The sequence below is a fragment of the Osmerus eperlanus genome, chromosome 6 (assembly GCF_963692335.1).
Source record: "Osmerus eperlanus chromosome 6, fOsmEpe2.1, whole genome shotgun sequence".
Taxonomy (NCBI): domain Eukaryota; kingdom Metazoa; phylum Chordata; class Actinopteri; order Osmeriformes; family Osmeridae; genus Osmerus; species Osmerus eperlanus.
In genome coordinates, this window is record NC_085023.1 from 14,896,634 (window position 1) to 14,915,314 (window position 18,681).

The 18,681-nt window shown below is 41.5% G+C and overlaps 1 protein-coding gene across 1 annotated transcript; it reads left to right on the forward strand.

Moving 5' to 3' along the window:
• Window positions 1-11,824: 11,824 nt before the first annotated feature.
• fas (Fas cell surface death receptor) lies at window positions 11,825-15,450 on the forward strand. Its single transcript, XM_062463785.1, has 9 exons — window positions 11,825-12,006; window positions 12,465-12,600; window positions 12,705-12,839; window positions 12,968-13,085; window positions 13,250-13,344; window positions 13,427-13,519; window positions 13,709-13,746; window positions 13,889-13,907; window positions 14,773-15,450. Exons 1-9 carry the CDS (start codon window positions 11,962-11,964, stop codon window positions 15,093-15,095), a joined length of 1,002 nt encoding a protein of 333 aa, XP_062319769.1. The 5' UTR covers window positions 11,825-11,961; the 3' UTR covers window positions 15,096-15,450.
• Window positions 15,451-18,681: the final 3,231 nt, after the last annotated feature.

An 18,681-nucleotide genomic window follows, 5' to 3' on the forward strand; every position in this document is an offset into this window, starting at 1 on the left:
TGACCAATATATAGTTTTTAATATTCTTTTCTTTGGCACGGACGTTTACCATGTGCGAGGTATTGACACTGTTGCCCCGTGGGAAAAGGTGTTGTAGCTGTACAATGTGTGCATGTATATACATATGTATGTGTATTATACACACACACACATATGTATATACATATATACATGCGTAAACAAACTTTTTTGGGTGTCAAAGACAATGGAAAGAGTAACACAATCAGGAGATGAGAAGTTGACATGTGGGAGAAGTTAGCTAGAATGATATAGGACTATGCTGCTCCTTCTCCTGTTGAAACCAAGGCCAGTGCTGCAGTCACTTTGTTTCTCTCCCCCCCTCTTCTCCTCTCCTCTTCTCTCCCTCCCTCCACCTCCCCTCATCCTCCTTTACTGTGAATGCTTCTTGTGCTCTTTGCAGGCTGTCCCACGCAACTTTTTGCCTTTTTGCAGTGAAAACTGCATGCAGGCAGTGGTCGGGGGAGGGCAGGGGTTATGAAGAGGCTGTGATGTCTAAAGCATTGCCATTCCTTTTCCCACTGTGTATATGTTAAATTATGCAGAACAAGGCATCCCATGTAATTGTCAATGTTTTTTTTGTTTTTTATCCTAAGATAATAAAAATATAATACACGAAAAACAGCAGGGAGACAAGTGTTTGCAATAATGTCAACACTACATTTAAAAGACAGTGGTGGTGTGCATGTATTGGAAGTAGCGTCCATTCCTAATAAATGTATGCAATGTTGTCTTTTATTCTAAAAGAAGCTTTCAGATGTCTCAGCGTGGGGTTCCCCAATGCATTGGATGAGTCATAAAGACCTTCCTGGTGTGTTAAAAATGAATTACATCACAGGGTTTATGTAACCTGTTCCCTCTGCCCATAATAGTTAACCTGTATACAGGAACATACTGACTGACTTGGATGTGTAGGCTCAGATCTATAGATCACTACAGGTAAAGGATAAACTGTAGGTGTTTGTCTTAATGCCTGGACCTCACATTTTTTCTACTAGTTTACGATCTGTAGCAGTGTACCATGATGTGCTTCTACATATTTTATTTGAAGACGAGGGATTCTTTAAGGAGCATATTCCTTTTTATATCAAGTTCTTCTGGTTGTTGCTCATTTGCTTACTGACAGAATTGACTTGTTTGGAATCTATGTACTTTTGATGTGCGAGTTTGGGTGAGAGGAATGGAGTGTTGCACCAGAGGATGAGAAAAATGTTGTATAGCAGGTTGATATGGCTGCTGCAAGAAAGTCTGTGTGCTCACAGCAACTTCCTGCTTAAAGGTCAGAGTTGCAAATACTGGGTGTGACCTGAGGTAGCTGGGAATCAACTGCTGGAAATGTCTGTACAACAGTGACTGGAATAGTGGCATACAAGACAGACTGCAGAGTGATGAAAGACTTGAAATTGGCTTTTTTTTTTTAAGCCATCCAAAACAGAAAGTTGTTGATTATCAGAGGAGGAACGAGACCAAGCCTGGGTAATTATTTCCCATTTTGAGATTACCAGCACCTTAAAATAGCATTTTTGTATCTACAACTAGTTGATGTAATACCAAACCATCATAATGAAGTTGCTGAAGATTTGTTGCCATGCAGACCCACTCCCATCAGAGTAGAGGGATGAAATTACTGTAGATTATTGAGTCTTGACCTTGGAGACAGTGGCCCTGGGTCTAAGAAGCCCTGCTTCGCATACACACTTCGGTGCCTCCCCAAATGAAAGAGTAATGGGATTAGCTGCTGTGTCACTGTGATAACAGGCAGAGGCAGGTCCATGGCATAAGCAAGACCCCGGGTCCTCCGACTATAAAATAAAAATATGAATAAGAGTACCAAAAAAAAGAGTTTCTACCCCAGTGGCAGTCAATCCTCTAATCCTCCCTCTGCTCTATTAAGACTCCCTGCCCCAAGCCACCCCCCTCCCAGTCTCCTCATGTTGATAGAGACATCAAAGACATCCAGCACAGCAGCGAAGGAGACAGGCTACAGTCACTGGGGCCTTCCTGTAATTGGCTGGGCTGAGAAGGAGAGAGTGAGCAAGAGAGTCCCTGGTATGTTAGATTAATAATGAATGTGCAGTACTGTGCTGGCTTGAGAGACAACAGAGAGATGCCTCAGCCCTCTCTGGGCAAATAATACTGAAGTGATTGAGCACCCTGGAAGACAGAGCTCAATCTGGAAACCCACATGTTGTTTTTAATTAGGTCTACATGGCAGAGATCTATGTAGAATAGAATCCATCAATCCATAGTTTGTCACAGTATAGCCAAGCTAACTGCTCCAACATGCCGTTTGCATGGCTGTTTCCATTTCCTTGTATCATTGTGAACTACAGTAAGCTATTCCTGTGCTAGCACTGGAGCACTGGTGTACGGTAGAAACAACATAAATACAGATTTAAACACAGTATTATGTACAAATGGGGGGTCAATTTGGCCTACAAAGTGGAGATAAGCCCAAACTGGCAACCCCTTTTCCATCCATCTGCTGATAGCATTTGCAGAGCCTGGCTCAGCTCAGCAGGACCTGGCAACCCCTCCCCCAGTCCCTCGCTCTGGCTGAATGCACAGCTGTGTTGCGTTTGGATTAGGCCAAGAATAAAACAGGAAGTAGAAATTAAACAAAAGCTTTAAAAAAAACAAAAAACACGGGCTCTGTAAATGACCAAAGACTCGGCAGCACGACTCTGACAGCCTGTGGAAAAAACACACACACACACATACTGCTTGCATAACTACATGTTGCATACATGATCATGTTGCAAATAGTCACATATGCACACCACTACACACACTTCATCCAGCCAACTCAGAAAGTCATTGCATTACTGTTCTACTTACTCATGTATTCTACCACCAACTGACACTCATAGACACACAAGCATTCCCTTGCCCACACTCACACATATGGTCAGTTCACATGCAAAGTGCCTTTCTGTTTTTCTTCCCGGTGTAGTTTATTGTAGTAGCTGATGAAGGCCATAGCAGACTATCAGATGCTCAGAATAACAAATCTGTGTTACGTCTGTTGAGAATCACTGTCATGTATGTGAGTGTTTTTTAGAGCCTATAACTTCAATAATAATATACCTGTTTTGGATATTGATTTCATTATGACTATGGCTATGAGTAGTTCTATTTCATTCTTCAGAGTCAACTTCGGAGTTGTTAGGCTCTCAAATCTCTAGTTACAGCAGTTGAGGGAATTATACAAATCACAACTATTTCTGTCATTTCTGTTTCACGCCCTTACATGAAATTAAGTAGGAAGTAGAGTAAAAGAGGAAGTACAGATTATGTTGAATATCAGGGAAAGAGTAATGTATTGTAGCTTACAGAATATTGCCATAAAGTCGCCATAGAGCTGAGATTTCATTTCTGATACTGAAATTACTGTTTACAAATATCCAGTAAAAATGTTGTCTGTGGTTAGTGAAGCCTTACTGTAAAAGTACTAGTCACCTTATGACTCAAGTATAGTGAAAATGTGTAAAAGGCATATGGAAACAATTATGGCTGTCACACATACACACACACACGCACAAACACACACACACACCCTTCATCAGGGACAGGAACTTGCATTGTGTTCAGTTTGGCTGTCTCTGGTAGGAGTCAGGTCTCTGCTGAGTTGTGGCCTGGTGTCCTCCAGCTGAGCCTCGGCATTTATCAGCCTCTACTGTGACAGGACATGCTTTCTACCTGTCTTCCACCGTGACATCTTAGAACAGGCATAATCCTCCCCCCAAGCTCTCTCTCTCTCGCTCTCCTCTTTATCTAGTGTCTAATCCTCAGTGATAACTGATAGTTACCCACACTCTGTAGCCTCAACCCTCAAACTGAGATCAGCCAAGCTAGGCAGCCAGCCAGCCAGCCAGTCAGTCAGTCAGTCAGTCAGTCAGTCAGTCAACCAATCAGTCAGCCAGTCAGGGAGTCTGGCAGCCAGGGCATTTTAAAGGGCCTGTGATTTGACAGAATCCCGTGGGGTGAAAGGGGGATTAGGATTAGCAGCTGTTTCCCCTCAAACACTGGAGACGATATGCCATGGCTATGCCACACTGATGGCAAATTAATAGATGAATAGAACATGCGTGAGTCGTCTCAGATAACATACTAAAGCCCTCCGCTTCATAAGCAGCGAGGAAGGTGTCCTTTCCTTGAACCCAGCTGTGTGAATCTTCTGTCACACACGCAGTAAGGCAGAGGAGAGGAGAATCCATATTAAGACCGTGAGAAAAGGTTTAAAATATCATCTCTCTAATCTGGGAGCACAAAGCCAGCCACCAGATTATGCTGCTGGCACTTCTCCTTCCCAGCTACTCTGCTGCAGATCCGGTTCAGATGACCAACAGTAACACGCTGAGAGACAGGACCTTCCAACCCCGAACAATCTAATGACGGGAACCTGATGCTGCCTGCCTGTCAACAAATGCATGCACGCATACACACACACAAACACGCATAAACAAACTAAAAGGGGAAGACGACTCATGACCACATCAATTTAGTGTAGGTCATGTTCCTCTGAGTCGAACCTTTGATCTGATCAGCATCTCATCCATCAGACTCGGACAATACAAGGACTCTGTTAACTATTTTTAATTGATTACACTTTTTAATAAAAAATGTAAATGTAAAGTCAACATTATTGTATAGAATTGTCTGCCTTGTCAAATAGCAAGTTATGTGCAAAGAATAGTTTGGCAAACTATGAAGGGAATTGGCCTTTCTCTATGTTCAATCTACTTCTTGCAATGATAATGGGGAGGTTGAATAGCAGGATATCTGGATAATGAACTCCAGCATGTGCTGGTCTGATCTGACATATGAACTTCTGTATCTCCTTCCTCTTGACCCAGGCCATGAGCCAGACTGAGCAGTTCCAGTGGGCCAATTGATTAGCGACCTGAGACAGTGTAAGTCAGCTGATTCTAACCCTCCAGTTAGTGACCTTTGATAGACAAAACAAGCCCTGTTACCTGCATTAGAGAGCTGAGCCAGACTAAATGAGTTAGGGCAGATCCCTCACTCAGGCATGGGACTGGCAGGGCTTTGGTAACTGTCTTCACCTGAGTACGGGGCAGCGCACAAACGGCATATTGTGCACCTACTAGTCCTCTCACACAAATAGGAAACCTCAGCCAGACAAAATGAGTTTAAAGAAAAATGAAATTATAGTGTTTACTTAGAAATGACATGGCATGAAAGTGATTGCCTAATGATTTGAATCACTCTCATGGGTTTGTTTGTGATAAAGTGACACACTTTACTAGCTACAGTAGCATGCGGTTTGAGGTGCTGGAAACTGTCATAACTGAGTATAACAGTGTTTGAGACAATTCACTACGTCAGACTACTTTAGTCAAGAGATCATCTTTACTTTAAACCAATTCCTGCATGTTTAACTGTTTTCATGAATTAATCAAAACCATTATCATTGACCTATACTGTAGGTTGACCTTTTCCAAAGACAAAGAGAGAGAAGGAAAGGGTATGGTCAGAGTGCGAGATGACATGAGAGGAAGGAAGAAAAAAAATAGATAAAAAGAAGAGTGATTTGGACAGCAGTTCACCACAAAACACTAGAGACCAGTGAATGATGAGTCAGACTGTAGTGGGACACTTCAAAGAGATTAACTAAAAGAAAGAGGAAAATGTGTGTGTGTGTGAGAGAGAAAGACATAGAAAGAAAGAAGAAAGAAAGAAAGAAAGTAAGAAAGAAAGAAAGAAAGAAAAGAAAAGCAAGAGTTGGCTTGGGTTGTCATCTCTAAGGACAGTTTTTACCATCCTTATTCTGCAAAAATGGAAAAGATACTGTAAGCAAGACCAGAATAGAGCAAACCCTGACCATGAACTAGGTACAGCAACATTCACCCATTCTTCAGAGCAGACAAATGCTTCTCACGCTTCATAACTACAGTACCTAACCGTACTTGTTGAATGGAAAACACACACACCCTTTCTGCTAGTTGCTGGAGCTAGTAAGAGCACACCCTGACATTTCCTGTGCCTCCAACATGACCAACATTGACGTGTGCATGTTTGTGTGTCTGTGTGAGTGAGTGTGTGTGTGTGTGTGTGCGTGTGTGTGTGTGTGTGTGTGTGTGTGTGTGTGCGGTGGGCATGTGTATCTATATTTGTGTGATTGTGGATTTGACTGTGTGTGTACATGATATGCATTATGTGCAGTGAAATCTTTACACTGCTGCATAGCAATATGCTGTCAACCATTAGCATACACATGGTAGTTAGACAGTGCACTACAGTTCCCATTCATTTCTAACAAGATATCTATTTCACCAGTGACAAAATCCATTGTAACAAGCCAGGCATGGGTGTCATTTTGATTATGTTGTGAGCGTATATGTTTGCATTTATGGCCATGCTTGGATTAGGGTCAGTATGAACTCGGGATTCACGTTATTCTATTAACCATCATAGAAGGCTGAATCAGATATATATGAACACTGAGGTTTTCTATCTTCTGACTTCCTCTCTGATTTTGGAGAGAGCAGCCTGAACGCTCACCACCACCACAAATAAGTAAGATTCATCACTTCCTTCCTATGGTGTATGAATAGTGCTCAAGAACACATGGTGTTAACCCAGAGCTACAGAACTATCTCCACCCATCTGTGTGTTCGTGTGTGTGTGTACGTACATGTGCATGCGTGAGTTTGTGTGCGTATTTCAGCATTTGATTGTCTGTGTGAACAATGCTCCCATATATGCTTGGTACGGGTGAGAGAGGGGGAACTCTACTGTATGTGGAAAAGGACCTCGAGAAGCTGTGCTCTCGACCTCTAGTGCCATCTGCCAGTGACAGGGCAGAAATGCAAATCAGCTACAGGGCCAAAACATACGAGACTAGAACCATCTCTTTCCATTAGAGCAGCCTACACAACTAAAATAGGTCAGACAGACCAGCAGCCAGCTGTGTGTCTGTGTGTGAGAGAGTGAGTGTGCGTGTGCCTGAGTGTGTATGTGCATACATGCGTGTTCCTGTGCCTCTGTGTTTATGTGTGTACATGCGTGTACATGTGTGTGTGTGTGTGTGTGTGTGTGTGTGTGTGTGTGTGTGTGTGACTATAAGAAGGCACACGCTCATGGTCCCTTTGTGTGGGGTGGCTATACGTGTGTGTGGGGGGGATGGGAATTGGATTGGGCTGGATGCAAGCCCTTCAATATCCATGCTGTCTGTTTGTAAAGCAATACCCAGTGCTATCTGATGGAGGACAAAGCCCTGAAGCAGCCATAATCTGGCCCTCTTCAGGGAGTTTTTTGAGTCATAGAACACAATGCATATGGTCGCACACTGCATGAGACAAAGAAGGCGACACTGTCAAACAGCAAGTACGGTACAGCCTCTTATCTGCAACTGCAACAAGACCACATCCTCAGCATGACGGATGAGGAACGTGTTACAGTCCTGAAAACCCAACACCCAGGAGGATGATGCAACGTCGAGGCAACACGGGCGTAATGCAGGCAGACGCATCCTCTCTCATATCGGTGCGACGCCTCTGAATTATGAATGAGGCCTTGTGCACCTCCTCGTTGCGAGCGCTTTCTTCAACCCCAGAACACACATCTGTTTTCATTAAGCATCACACTTAAATCCACCGCCGTCTTGCCCAAGTTTTTGTTACAGCAACAAAAAAAACGGAGCAATTTCGGCACCACAGTTTTGCGACACTCGATCTTTCATTGATGACTGCACCGTGTTTAGCTTATCCTTCATTTTACCCTTCTCACTCAATTTTCTCGTTTCTCTTTCTCTCAACAGGAGGTGGATGTAGTCTTGGATGGACAACGTTTCTAGTTGACTGTGGTTACAGCCTATCCACTCGCGATAGCCCTCTAAGGAAGAAGGGCTGCATTCATTTGCTCTGTTTCCCATGTGTGTGTGCATGTGTGTGTCTGCATGTTCTTGCACATGCATGGGTTTACCATTTGAGCATGCATCTATGGTATATTTCTGTGTGTGCGTGCAGGGTGTCAGATGAGAAGGTTATGTGAGATGAAAAGGTTAATACTTTCCAGGCTCGTGGGTGGATGGTAAGAGGTGATAGGTTTGTGTGTGTGAAACGTGAAAAGGAGAGCAAGAGAGAATGAGAACTGAAAAAGAGAACAGAAAGTTTCGTGGGAGAGGTTTAATGGAGCAATCAATGTATTGACACCGGCTTCGCACAAAATAACTCCGGTACAAATACATTATAATGTGAGAACTATGGACTGTAAGTCGTATAGAGTCTTTTGTGAATATTTGCAAATACACAGATGTTTACCCAAAAGTATCAAAACATGAACAAAGAAAACATTGCACAGTTCCAGTGTACAGAGAGTGTAGTGGACGTAGAGAGAGGGAAAGAGTTATAAACAGTGACAGAGCGAGACAGAGCGAGACAGAGAGAAGCAAAAGTGCAAGGGAGAGAAAGTACAACGACAGGTAAGATACAGCAGGATGACAGGCGGAGGACAAGGAAAGGATGTTTTGGGAGGAGGCTGAGTAAGCCTTGGCCTTGCTGCCTGGCGTAGTGGCTAAGTCTTTTATGTCTATCTCTGCTCTGTGCTCATTAAGTCCCTAACCGGATTTCTCCAATACCACCACTCTCAATAAACCCATCTCTATGGGATATTCAGCTGGGATTATTCCTGGCTTTCTCCGTACTGAAGCAAACCCTTGGCAGACTCTGAAACAAGCCATACAATCCACACTCCTCTCCATTGTCTTCCACACCAGACACCGGCTGACTGAATGTTCCCCACCAAATCCCCCTTCGTTGCACAGACACACTCACCCATAGATACACTCAGCTTTAATTAGCCAGACCACTGGAAGCACTGCAGCCGAGACTCTCTGTTCAGACATACAGTACTGTCTATCGACAGCTTTGAGGAAATCTGTCTGTACATCTTGTTTTTCTGAATATGAGTGAGTTTGTGTGGTGGGGAGTTGGAGGAAAATTGATCTGAACTTCTGACATGATGCCTTGTCTCTAACAAAGTGATTGAGTGACTAGTGACTGTGTGAGAGAATGTGTGATTTTCTCTGTGAGTTTCACATAAAGTTCACGTTCCCTAAGTTTACCAATATTTCAGTGGTGCTCTGAATTCATCATCATAAACAGTGAGGGCATTTTGTTTGACAGCAGGCATGTATTCTTGTTCCCTAAGACTCGTCACTTCTCAGCCTGTTTTAACAGCTGAGAGAGCTCAGAAAAAAGACATTGGCAATATCCAACCTCATAAAGTAGGTGAGTTAGGCAGATTCCATAGATCACAGATTTTATGCTGGACGCACTCCAAGATCAGAGGTTAAACTTGCACAGCTGAAGACGAAAAGTTTAAATTTACAAAATATACAGTTAAAATACACAACATTGATAGACCTCGATTACTCTGTTGATTTGACCACAGTACTGGATGTCCCGTTTGACTTAATTTGACCCCCAATAACTCATCTCTCACAACCAATCAACCAAGTCATGCACAGTACCAAACCCTTTAGTGCAGGGCAACATATTTGACCACAACTCTCCTCCTCGAAGTGGAGCTGCTACCACGTTCTCTATCTCTTTGCATCTCTCGCTCTTTATCTGCTCACACTCTCAGGGGAGTCTTTGCTCCTCTGGCTCTACCAGCAGCTGCCTACACACAACAACAGAGAGAGCTGTTTTCATGCTGCAGCATCCAGCTCCTCTACCTTCTTCTGCACAGGACCTGGGGCCATGTTGGTGGGTGGCACATTTTGGCCGTGGATGAGAAGAGGTTCCCCAAAGCTGATGATGAAACCCATGAAGTCCACAAGTGCATTCATTCTATTGTAGCAATACCATTTCAAGCTGTGCTTCAGGAGCACAGTATATGTCTGGTAGTAGTTATGGTAGTAATACCTTGGTTCAACATTAACTTTATAACAGTATGCATTGTCTTTATAAGAACAAATATATGATACAAATATGAATCTGTTTACTGCAAACTAAAACTCTAGAACTAGTATACTCATACAGTGTTCAGACATTGCCCTTGATGCAGGTGTGTAGAAGGGGAAAGACAAACAAAAACATACAAAATGTCAGCGAATTTACATTTTAATTGTCTTTTATTAATTGTAATATAACAAGCATACAGTAAAATAAAAGAGGTGTTTCATCTTGGTTCCTGGTTGGTTCAGATTCTCTTTCAATTCATTGTTATTTTTAAGTATTCCCAGTGACCTACAGCATGTAGAACACCAAGCACACAACTGCAGTGTTCAACTGAGGGTTTCAGCATGACCCTCAGTGGTGTGTGCTGATTTGTTACAAACTGTACAGAAATATTTTCATACAGCTGTGTCATTGAGAATTGAACATGTTAGTGTATGTAACTATATAGTTGAGGTTATCTGTTGTACCTGTACTGTACGTCAGTTTTACTTTGCCCTAGTGGGCCATAAGAGCAGACATCCGCACAAAGCCGGCACTTCTAAGAATTGCTGAAACTACAAAGGGCTGAAATTTGATACACTTGGAAAAACAACCAAATCCCACAGGAGCTCTCCTTCAAGGAAGTTCTGATTCTCCAGCCAAAAATACTTTTTCTCTAAAGAGAAAAAATTAACAAGAGGCCTTTCGTACAAATGCTACAAAATCCTTGTTGACTCCAGTTGGTTGAGATCAAACAAACATGAGACATTATGTTTAAAAAAAAAAGACTGAAAGAATGAAGATAAAACATTTTGTTTGTAGTTTTCAAAAAGTACCAAGAAGAAAGGGGTCACAGAGAGAATTTGCTGCAACATAAATGATTGTTATAGCTGAGTTTCCTGCTGTACGAACCTCCTCCCCCTCCCCGGCCACCCAGTCTAACATAGCTTCACAGGTTCAAAGATCGCATGAACGATGGCACACATTTGTAGTTTCACTTGAAAGAATAACATTACATGAATGAATGAATGAATGAATGAATGAATGAAAGGAGTCTTCGTGGTAGGTGCCTTTGGTTGAGGTGGATTACACCTGGGGTCTCAGTCATGCTTACTCAGAGCTCAGCACATTCCCACAAGGTGCCTGGATTGCCAAAATAGTTGGAGAGCAGAGAAGGTGATAGGAAGGGGGTGGCATCTGAGAGTAGAAACAAAAGTATCAGGTATGTGATACTGGGATGACAGAGTGAGAAAGTGAGGTGTGGTCTTCTACACACAAATCCAGATTAATCTAAATCCAATGTGGTGTCTATTCATACCATGCCATGTAGAACCAAACAGCTAGCTACATTTGATTCCACATACAGTACAATGGTTACAGTGACTCGTCAGTAATGCACTATAGTAACTATGTCATTTACTGTAATATCTCTCAACCCAGCAAGAGTATATGAGAGACATTGCAGTTTGCAAGATACATTGCAGTATCTGTCTATTTAATACAAGAGATAAATCAACTGCAAAGGCATGTTTTGTCTGTATGCCAGATAAACAACCCCAGGCCCAGACTCATTCTGAGAGTTACCACCCCATCTAGTGGGGGGAAATGTTTTCTAGTGGTTAAAATGTAATTCCCTTCAAAGCTGGTTTCCCACATCAGAACAGCATCAGTCAACAACCTAGGCTGAATATTCCATGCGTATAATGAGACAGAAATTCTAGGCAACAGCTTGACACATTATACATTGTTTGATAGGGTTTGTCATTAGAGACTGACCTAAATATCACTTCTGTGAGCCACAGTACACCGCCCATTTCCCAGATGAGAAGGCTACCAAAGACGTCTTGTAAAAAGCAACCTATGAACAGGTGGCACCAGCTTTTGAAATCTAGCCATTGCAGGCATATGTCTAACCGTTCAGTGTTTCTGTCATACGAGTTTTATCTTGTCTTCCGTCACTTTGGAATTTAAGGGAACTTCCTGCTGCAACCATGAGAGGCTGCTTGATACTGCGACAAGGAAGTCTGAAAGCTAAATGAAGGCGATGTTAGCAAACATGTTAACTTTACTTTTATTTATGGTGAGTCGGCTGCATGTTTATGATGTTTGGGAAAATGTTATCGTATGTTTATGCTATTTATTTTGAATTGTATTTTGGTATAGCCTAATTCAGATAATTAGTTTCACTTTCAGTGAAGATTATAAAAAGTTTGCTTATCGTATACGAGTCATTTATATTATATGATTGTATTATATGTATACACGTTTTAGGCATTGCTACTTGCTTAAACATTATCGAATAATGAACGAATCCATAAAGCACCCATTGATCCAATTGACTTGCAATTTGTGAACATGTAGGCTAGCCAACATGTCTTACCATTATGGTATAAAACCACTACAAAAACGTTAAGAAGTCCCCATAATACTATGCATAGTATGCCTATCTACTATCTTCTATTTCTTTTTGCTAACTTGGTGAATCTATCCCCACTTTGTTGACCCATAATGCCACTGGTATTCTCTGTTACCTTCCAGTGTGTGGCTCTGTCAGTTACACTCAAGGCCGAAGAAAGTTCTGAACGCAACCTCAGCTTGTTACGCTTCAAGAGACAAGATTGTCCAGATGGTACATATCAACATGAGGGTGTTACATGTTGTCGTTGTGCTCCTGGTAGGTTTCTAATGTTTCTTCGTGGTTTAAATAACTATTTCAGTATTAGATGTCACCATGGCCTGTATCAAGAGAAGTCTGTTGTTGTCTGTTCTCGTGTCTAGGTCAACGACTACAGAAGCACTGCACTCTTAAACCAAACGATCGAATTTGTGTCTTCTGCAAAACTGAGGAGACCTACAATAGTGATCCCACTTTCTTGGACTCCTGTGAACCATGCAGGTCCTGTGACCCTAAAGGTATACAGACACAATACACTTACCTCTGGAACTGGACAAAAGTACATTGTTGTTTTTGTAAATAAAACATTAACTTAAGTGTGAGCTATTGGCCCCTACTTATTTTTGGATGTGGATGTCTTCTGAAGCTAACCTTGAGGTGGAGGACAAATGCACTATCCGCAAGAACACCGTGTGTCGCTGCCAGAAGGACTACTACTGTGACAGGGCGAAGGAGGACTGTACAGCCTGCCACCCTTGCAAAACGTAGGTTTAGTTCCTCACAGAGTAGGCAGGTCTGGACAGCAGAAAACTTGGTATAGCTCACTTCAGATCCTTGCAGTCTACTGTATGTGTTGCAGTGTATACTGTATCCTTGCTGGGATGAGAGGCATTTGGAATTTCTAAATAATTTGTTGTCTTTCCTTTAGGTGTGGAGTGAATGTTGTCAAGGTTCCCTGTACAGCCACCAACAACACAATATGCCATGAAGCCCAAAATAATTCTGATTCTGAAAACAATTATGGTACAGAGAAAAATCATCAAGTATTTTATCTTTGTGGTTATATTTAACTTTATGCTTGATTTTTTTTCTTTCTGTTTCATAGCGGTGGCTGTCACAGCTACCCTTGGTTCTATCCTTATTGCAGCTGCTGTTTTTTTTTGTTTTTGTTTTTGGCGAAAAAAGAAAGCACGTTTTGGTAAGTGTTTCTCATTGCGGCACCTAATGTTACCATATAGATCTGCAATAGGCTGTTCTTCGATTTGCTCCTAACAAGGGAAGCATGTTTGAAGAGTTATTAATATAAATGTATTTCAGTAAAAATGTTTATTCATTTAAATGTTGGAATTCAATTTTAAAAGGTGAATATTTATTTTATCTATTAAAGCTCCAAAGGTTAAATCAACTGACAGTGGAACAGGACAGGTAGGCAACCCTTTAGTGTTATTTATTACTCTCTCTATAGTCTTATAAGATTCTCTGTGACCCTCACCGTGAGTTGTCTGTACCAACAACCCCAAATAATGCTTTGCTACGTTTATTTATTTGATTTTTTTGTCATTTCCAGGAAATACCACTTCTGATAGGTAAGATGTTGCAGATGACCTTCCATTCAGTAGTAAAAATTTAAAAATGTCATTTTACAGATGGAAACAAAAACCTTTTTTTGCTAACGACTTTGTAAAGCTTAGGTAAGTAAGGAAGATCAAACGTTAAGGATGTTTGAAGCTGTTTGGTCTATGAAATACTGAATGAGGACTGTATATAATTTTCTCACATTAGTGTACAGTAGGTTTGCTTCACTGTCCATGCACATAGTAGTAATAGAAATGGCCAGTTTGGAAGAACAGTCGGGGTCTTTGCTCCATTATTGGTAAGAGCAGATCATGTTGTGAGAGCATCCAAAAGATGACCGATGAGTCAATTTTAAGATCTTAACCCTTGTGCTGCCTTCAGGTCACATGACCCAAAGGTTCATAACGAACCACCGTTGTGTTTACCCAATTTTACCCAATACAAAAACAAATAAAAATAATTTTATTTTAACCATTGCAATGTGGGGGGTCTGAGACAGCCCAACAGTTAAAAGAAAATGCTTCACTTTGTTTTTGTAGGAGGTAAATTTGTCGCAATACGACGGTGGGTCACAATGACTGATGGGTCAGAATGACCCAAAGATAACACAAGGGTTAATTTATGATTCCTGTGCTGTACCTAGGGGGTTGTATATAATGAATGAGGCCGCAAGTATAATTTTTTGATGTGTTCGTAGAGAATGTTCATAGTAGAGAGATCAATCGAAAATAAATATAGTTTTAGTGTCATAATGGAGGTGAAGACAAATGGTGATTCTGATCCCCTGTCTGGGAGAGACAGTTTACTTAAACCTGTGTTCAATCCCCCCCAAAACGAGTGTCTTAAACCTGTTGCTCTCTTGTCCCATCGAATAAGGTGTCAACCTCACGCCGCACGTCCCGGACATTGCCAAAGAAGTGGGATGGAAGATTATGAGGAACGTGGCCATACGCTGTGGGATGAGTAACGCTGAAATTGAGACTCATCAGCTAAACTCGCCAGACGTTAATGAGTGGTGCCAGAGCCTGCTGAGTGCCTGGGTGGAGAAGGAAGGGTCCCAAGGAGCTGAAAAACTGGTTCAGAACCTCCGGGAGATGAAGAAGAAGACCACAGCAGAGAAAGTGGAGTCAATACTTGGGGCCAGGAATGAAAATGGGCACAACAACAGAGAGGGTAAAGAACAGGTTGAAGAGGCTTGACCTAGTTCCATCTAAACACATGGACTAGGGTTCTCTCAAATATATATGATATGTGTGGAGATGTTCTTGGAGCAGGTGTGACCCCAGCCTGTGTGATGGAAAGGCAATGTTTATGTATGTTATATGGACAATGAGGCTATTTTAGGGTGATTTAAATGGAGATGCAGCTTGTATGGCTTATAGCATGGTGGAGACTGCATAATTTTTGTCTGATGACCATATCCACAATTACAGTAAGTGTTAATGGCCCTCTTTTTTATAATGTCTGGCCCACACCCTCTGGGAGATGATCTCAATAGTTGGCCTGATGATCAAACACTGTGTTTCTGTAAATATAGTTTTGAACGATTGGGCACATGTTAGTGTTGTATGATATGTTTGTCTTCCAAAAGTGTCATATGTGAGCTTCTCTCACAGTTGAGTTATGATGGGTTTACATTAATGTCCCCCAAAAGAGTGAGGCCATTGAGTCACAATTTTACTATTGTTTTTGACACTCCACACACATCATAGTGTCAGAAATATTAATCTTTCCAGGCATGCAACTGTCACATGGCTCTTCTTTCATTGGCTCCCTTGCATAGATCTTGCGTGTGTGTCAGTGTGGGCGTATTTTCGTCTTGAAGTGGCCCTGCTTAGGCTAACTAAATGACATGCTCGGATAAGATAAGGCTCTTCCTGGTAACCTAAGCCTGGTCCTTGCCTATGGTTCATTTGGGGGTTACATTCTTAACTTTTCTGACACAGCTTTTGGTGGTGTTGTATATTTTATTGTGGCTAAACTCCATAGTCTTAGTCTGAGTGTATACTGAAATCAAGTGTGGGATACACACACACAATATACATTGTGCCCAGGGTCGGACTGGGACCGAAAAACAGCCCGGGACTTTGAAACACAGACCCCCCCCCCCCCCCCCACACACTTTCTTTTTCCATACTTGTCTCTCTTTCTGCATCTGCTATTTGATGTTGCAAAAGAACAATAATCAGTTAACTATATTCTAACTAATAATGACAATCAATTCAACAAACTAATTTCCATATAATAACCCTGTTAACAGACTGACTCTTGTGTACAGTTGCAGTGCTGCACCTGTCATAGTCTCTCCACTGGACCCTGTCACCACAGCAGCCTCCATCTCTTTCCCTGTGTCACCTATGCCTGCTTTAATACACAGAACAGAAAATCAAGACAATTGCATTTGAGCCACATAGCACATTTATTATTTAAAGCCAAAAAACATGTTGTGCATATTTAGATGAGTGCCTTTTTCTCTTGGCCATTTATTTTACTTAATTTAAAATGTATAGCCTATATATTGGCTAACATACCAAATGTATAATGTTTTTAGAAAAATTAAAACAATATGGTTTGGAATTATATTTGAATTTTCTAAATGTCGAAAATACAGCTGCTTACAGCTGCTTGCACCTGGCGCCTCTGATACAGCCGCATCTTCCGGCTGCAAACTCTCTCCTCCGTCTTTTGACGGCCTAAACATGTATTCTATACTTCTACATTGTGCAGCATTTGCTTGCAGTGCCCGTTGTTTTTCTCCTTTTCTTTTAATTTCCATTTATTTGCTAAGGAAACAACGATGTTAGCTAAAATAGCTCCAACGAATTGGCTGTACCCGGAAAACGATTGATTTTTGACCAATCGTGATCTGTAAAATGGACGGACAAGTGCACCGTTCAAGTTTACACGGGGGAAATGCCCACCCCCACCCTTTGGATTTTGGATCGCTCCAGTTAAACAGTTGCTTGGTATTAAGCAGAGCCATAGAAAAAGAGAGTTGCGACACTTCCAGACTCCCATTGTTATCGAGGAATGCGGAAGTAAAGCGTGTCACATGCGACCTGTAGTTCCAAACATACAAATACCGTTCAACCCCATTCATTTTCAGTGTCTCCGAAGCAAGTTAGCTGGTAAATTGATGAAAATCCTTCATTTTTTCATATTTTTACCACCACATATCAATTGTTATTAGTAGTATTTCATATAGCTAGCTTTAGATAAAGTTTATCGTAAGATTATAGCTTGTTTAATTCGAAACGCAGTTAGAGCTAGACTGTAGGTCTAGCTAGTATCTAACATAAACAACACTTTTACTGAAGCTAGCTAGAGAGCATGTGTATCATAACCAGAAGTCAGTTGGCTTATAGTCTGTCAAATTAGTTCTAATTATTGGCGTTCGTTGGCATACAAAGTAAGTCTTCTATATATAGCTCTTATTAGCGTAAGTTAGTAGAGCTAGCAACAATGAATTGCTAATTAAGTGGTCAGAAGCAAGTTAGCTGGTAAATTCACGAAAATCCTGAATTTTTTCATATTTTGACCACCACATATCAATTAGTAGTATTTTATATAGCCAGCTTTAGTTAAAGTTTATCGTAAGCTTGTTAGATTCTAAATGCAGTTGGAGCTAGACTGTAGGTCTACGTAAGCAACACTTACTCTAGCTAACTGTACGTGTATCATAGCCAGAAGATCACCGGATCACTACAAACAAAAGGAGTGGAAGAACACAGGACATATTGTACAATAAAATGTTTTATTGAATGCAGTTGGTTGCCTTGTTTATTCTGTTCTATTTACCAAACTCCTTTCTTGTCTTAAATTGAGCAGTTGCTGGTGATAATGGTTAGATTCAACTTGCATCAAGTACTACAAATATAAGTGTTGTTAATGTGGTAGGCTAAATTGTAAGTGGGCTGATGAATAAAAAAACGTTTAACAAGACCCATTTACTTCAACCGTCTAAGGTTAAACGTTAAGTGGAACAATATAGTCCTCATTAGGCTACTGTTTGGTATGTACAGTATGGTACATTACCGTTTGTACAGTATGGTAGCTAGCATAGCCATTTCTAGCTCTGCTTCACAATATTGCGTTATGTATAAGTTCATGTAATACATACATGTTAATAAAGTATCAGACATACATGATACAACACACCAGTAACCAATTGACATTATGTGTTAATATACCGAAAATGTCCGTGAATCGAGATGGTGCTGCCGTCTGTCCCGCCGAAAACCATTCAAACAGGTTGACAGCAGTGGGGGCTTTGTTTAACTACAGGGAGCTACCGGAACCACGTGACAAAAAAGCTCTAACTTTTTTCCTGTGTTTCACTGGCAGTGAGTGTTCACAATGCTGTATTTCACTCCATTCTACACCAAACACGTCAGGGAGGACTGCCTTTTGTAGATACGAGTCTGCTGAAGATAGCCAGAATATCGGATTTCTTTAACCGAGCCTGTTTCATTCATCATTTGCCTGAGAAAGCGACTTCCGTTGGCCAGCTTCATTGAAAACCATTCAAACCGGTTGACAGCAGTGGGTTTTTTGGAACTACAGCGAGCTACATGAACCACGTGATCACGTGTCGGCGAGATCAAAGCGTGTCGCAACTCTCTTTTTCTATGGCTCTGGTATTAAGGCCGTCCTCAAAGTGAGCGTAAACTATTAGGATTTCTTTTCTTGAATAGTGCCATGGCCGTAGCGTCCGTTTATTGACCGGTCGTTCGGGAAATCTCCCGAGTCTCCCGATGGCCAGACCGACCCTGATTGTGCCACACC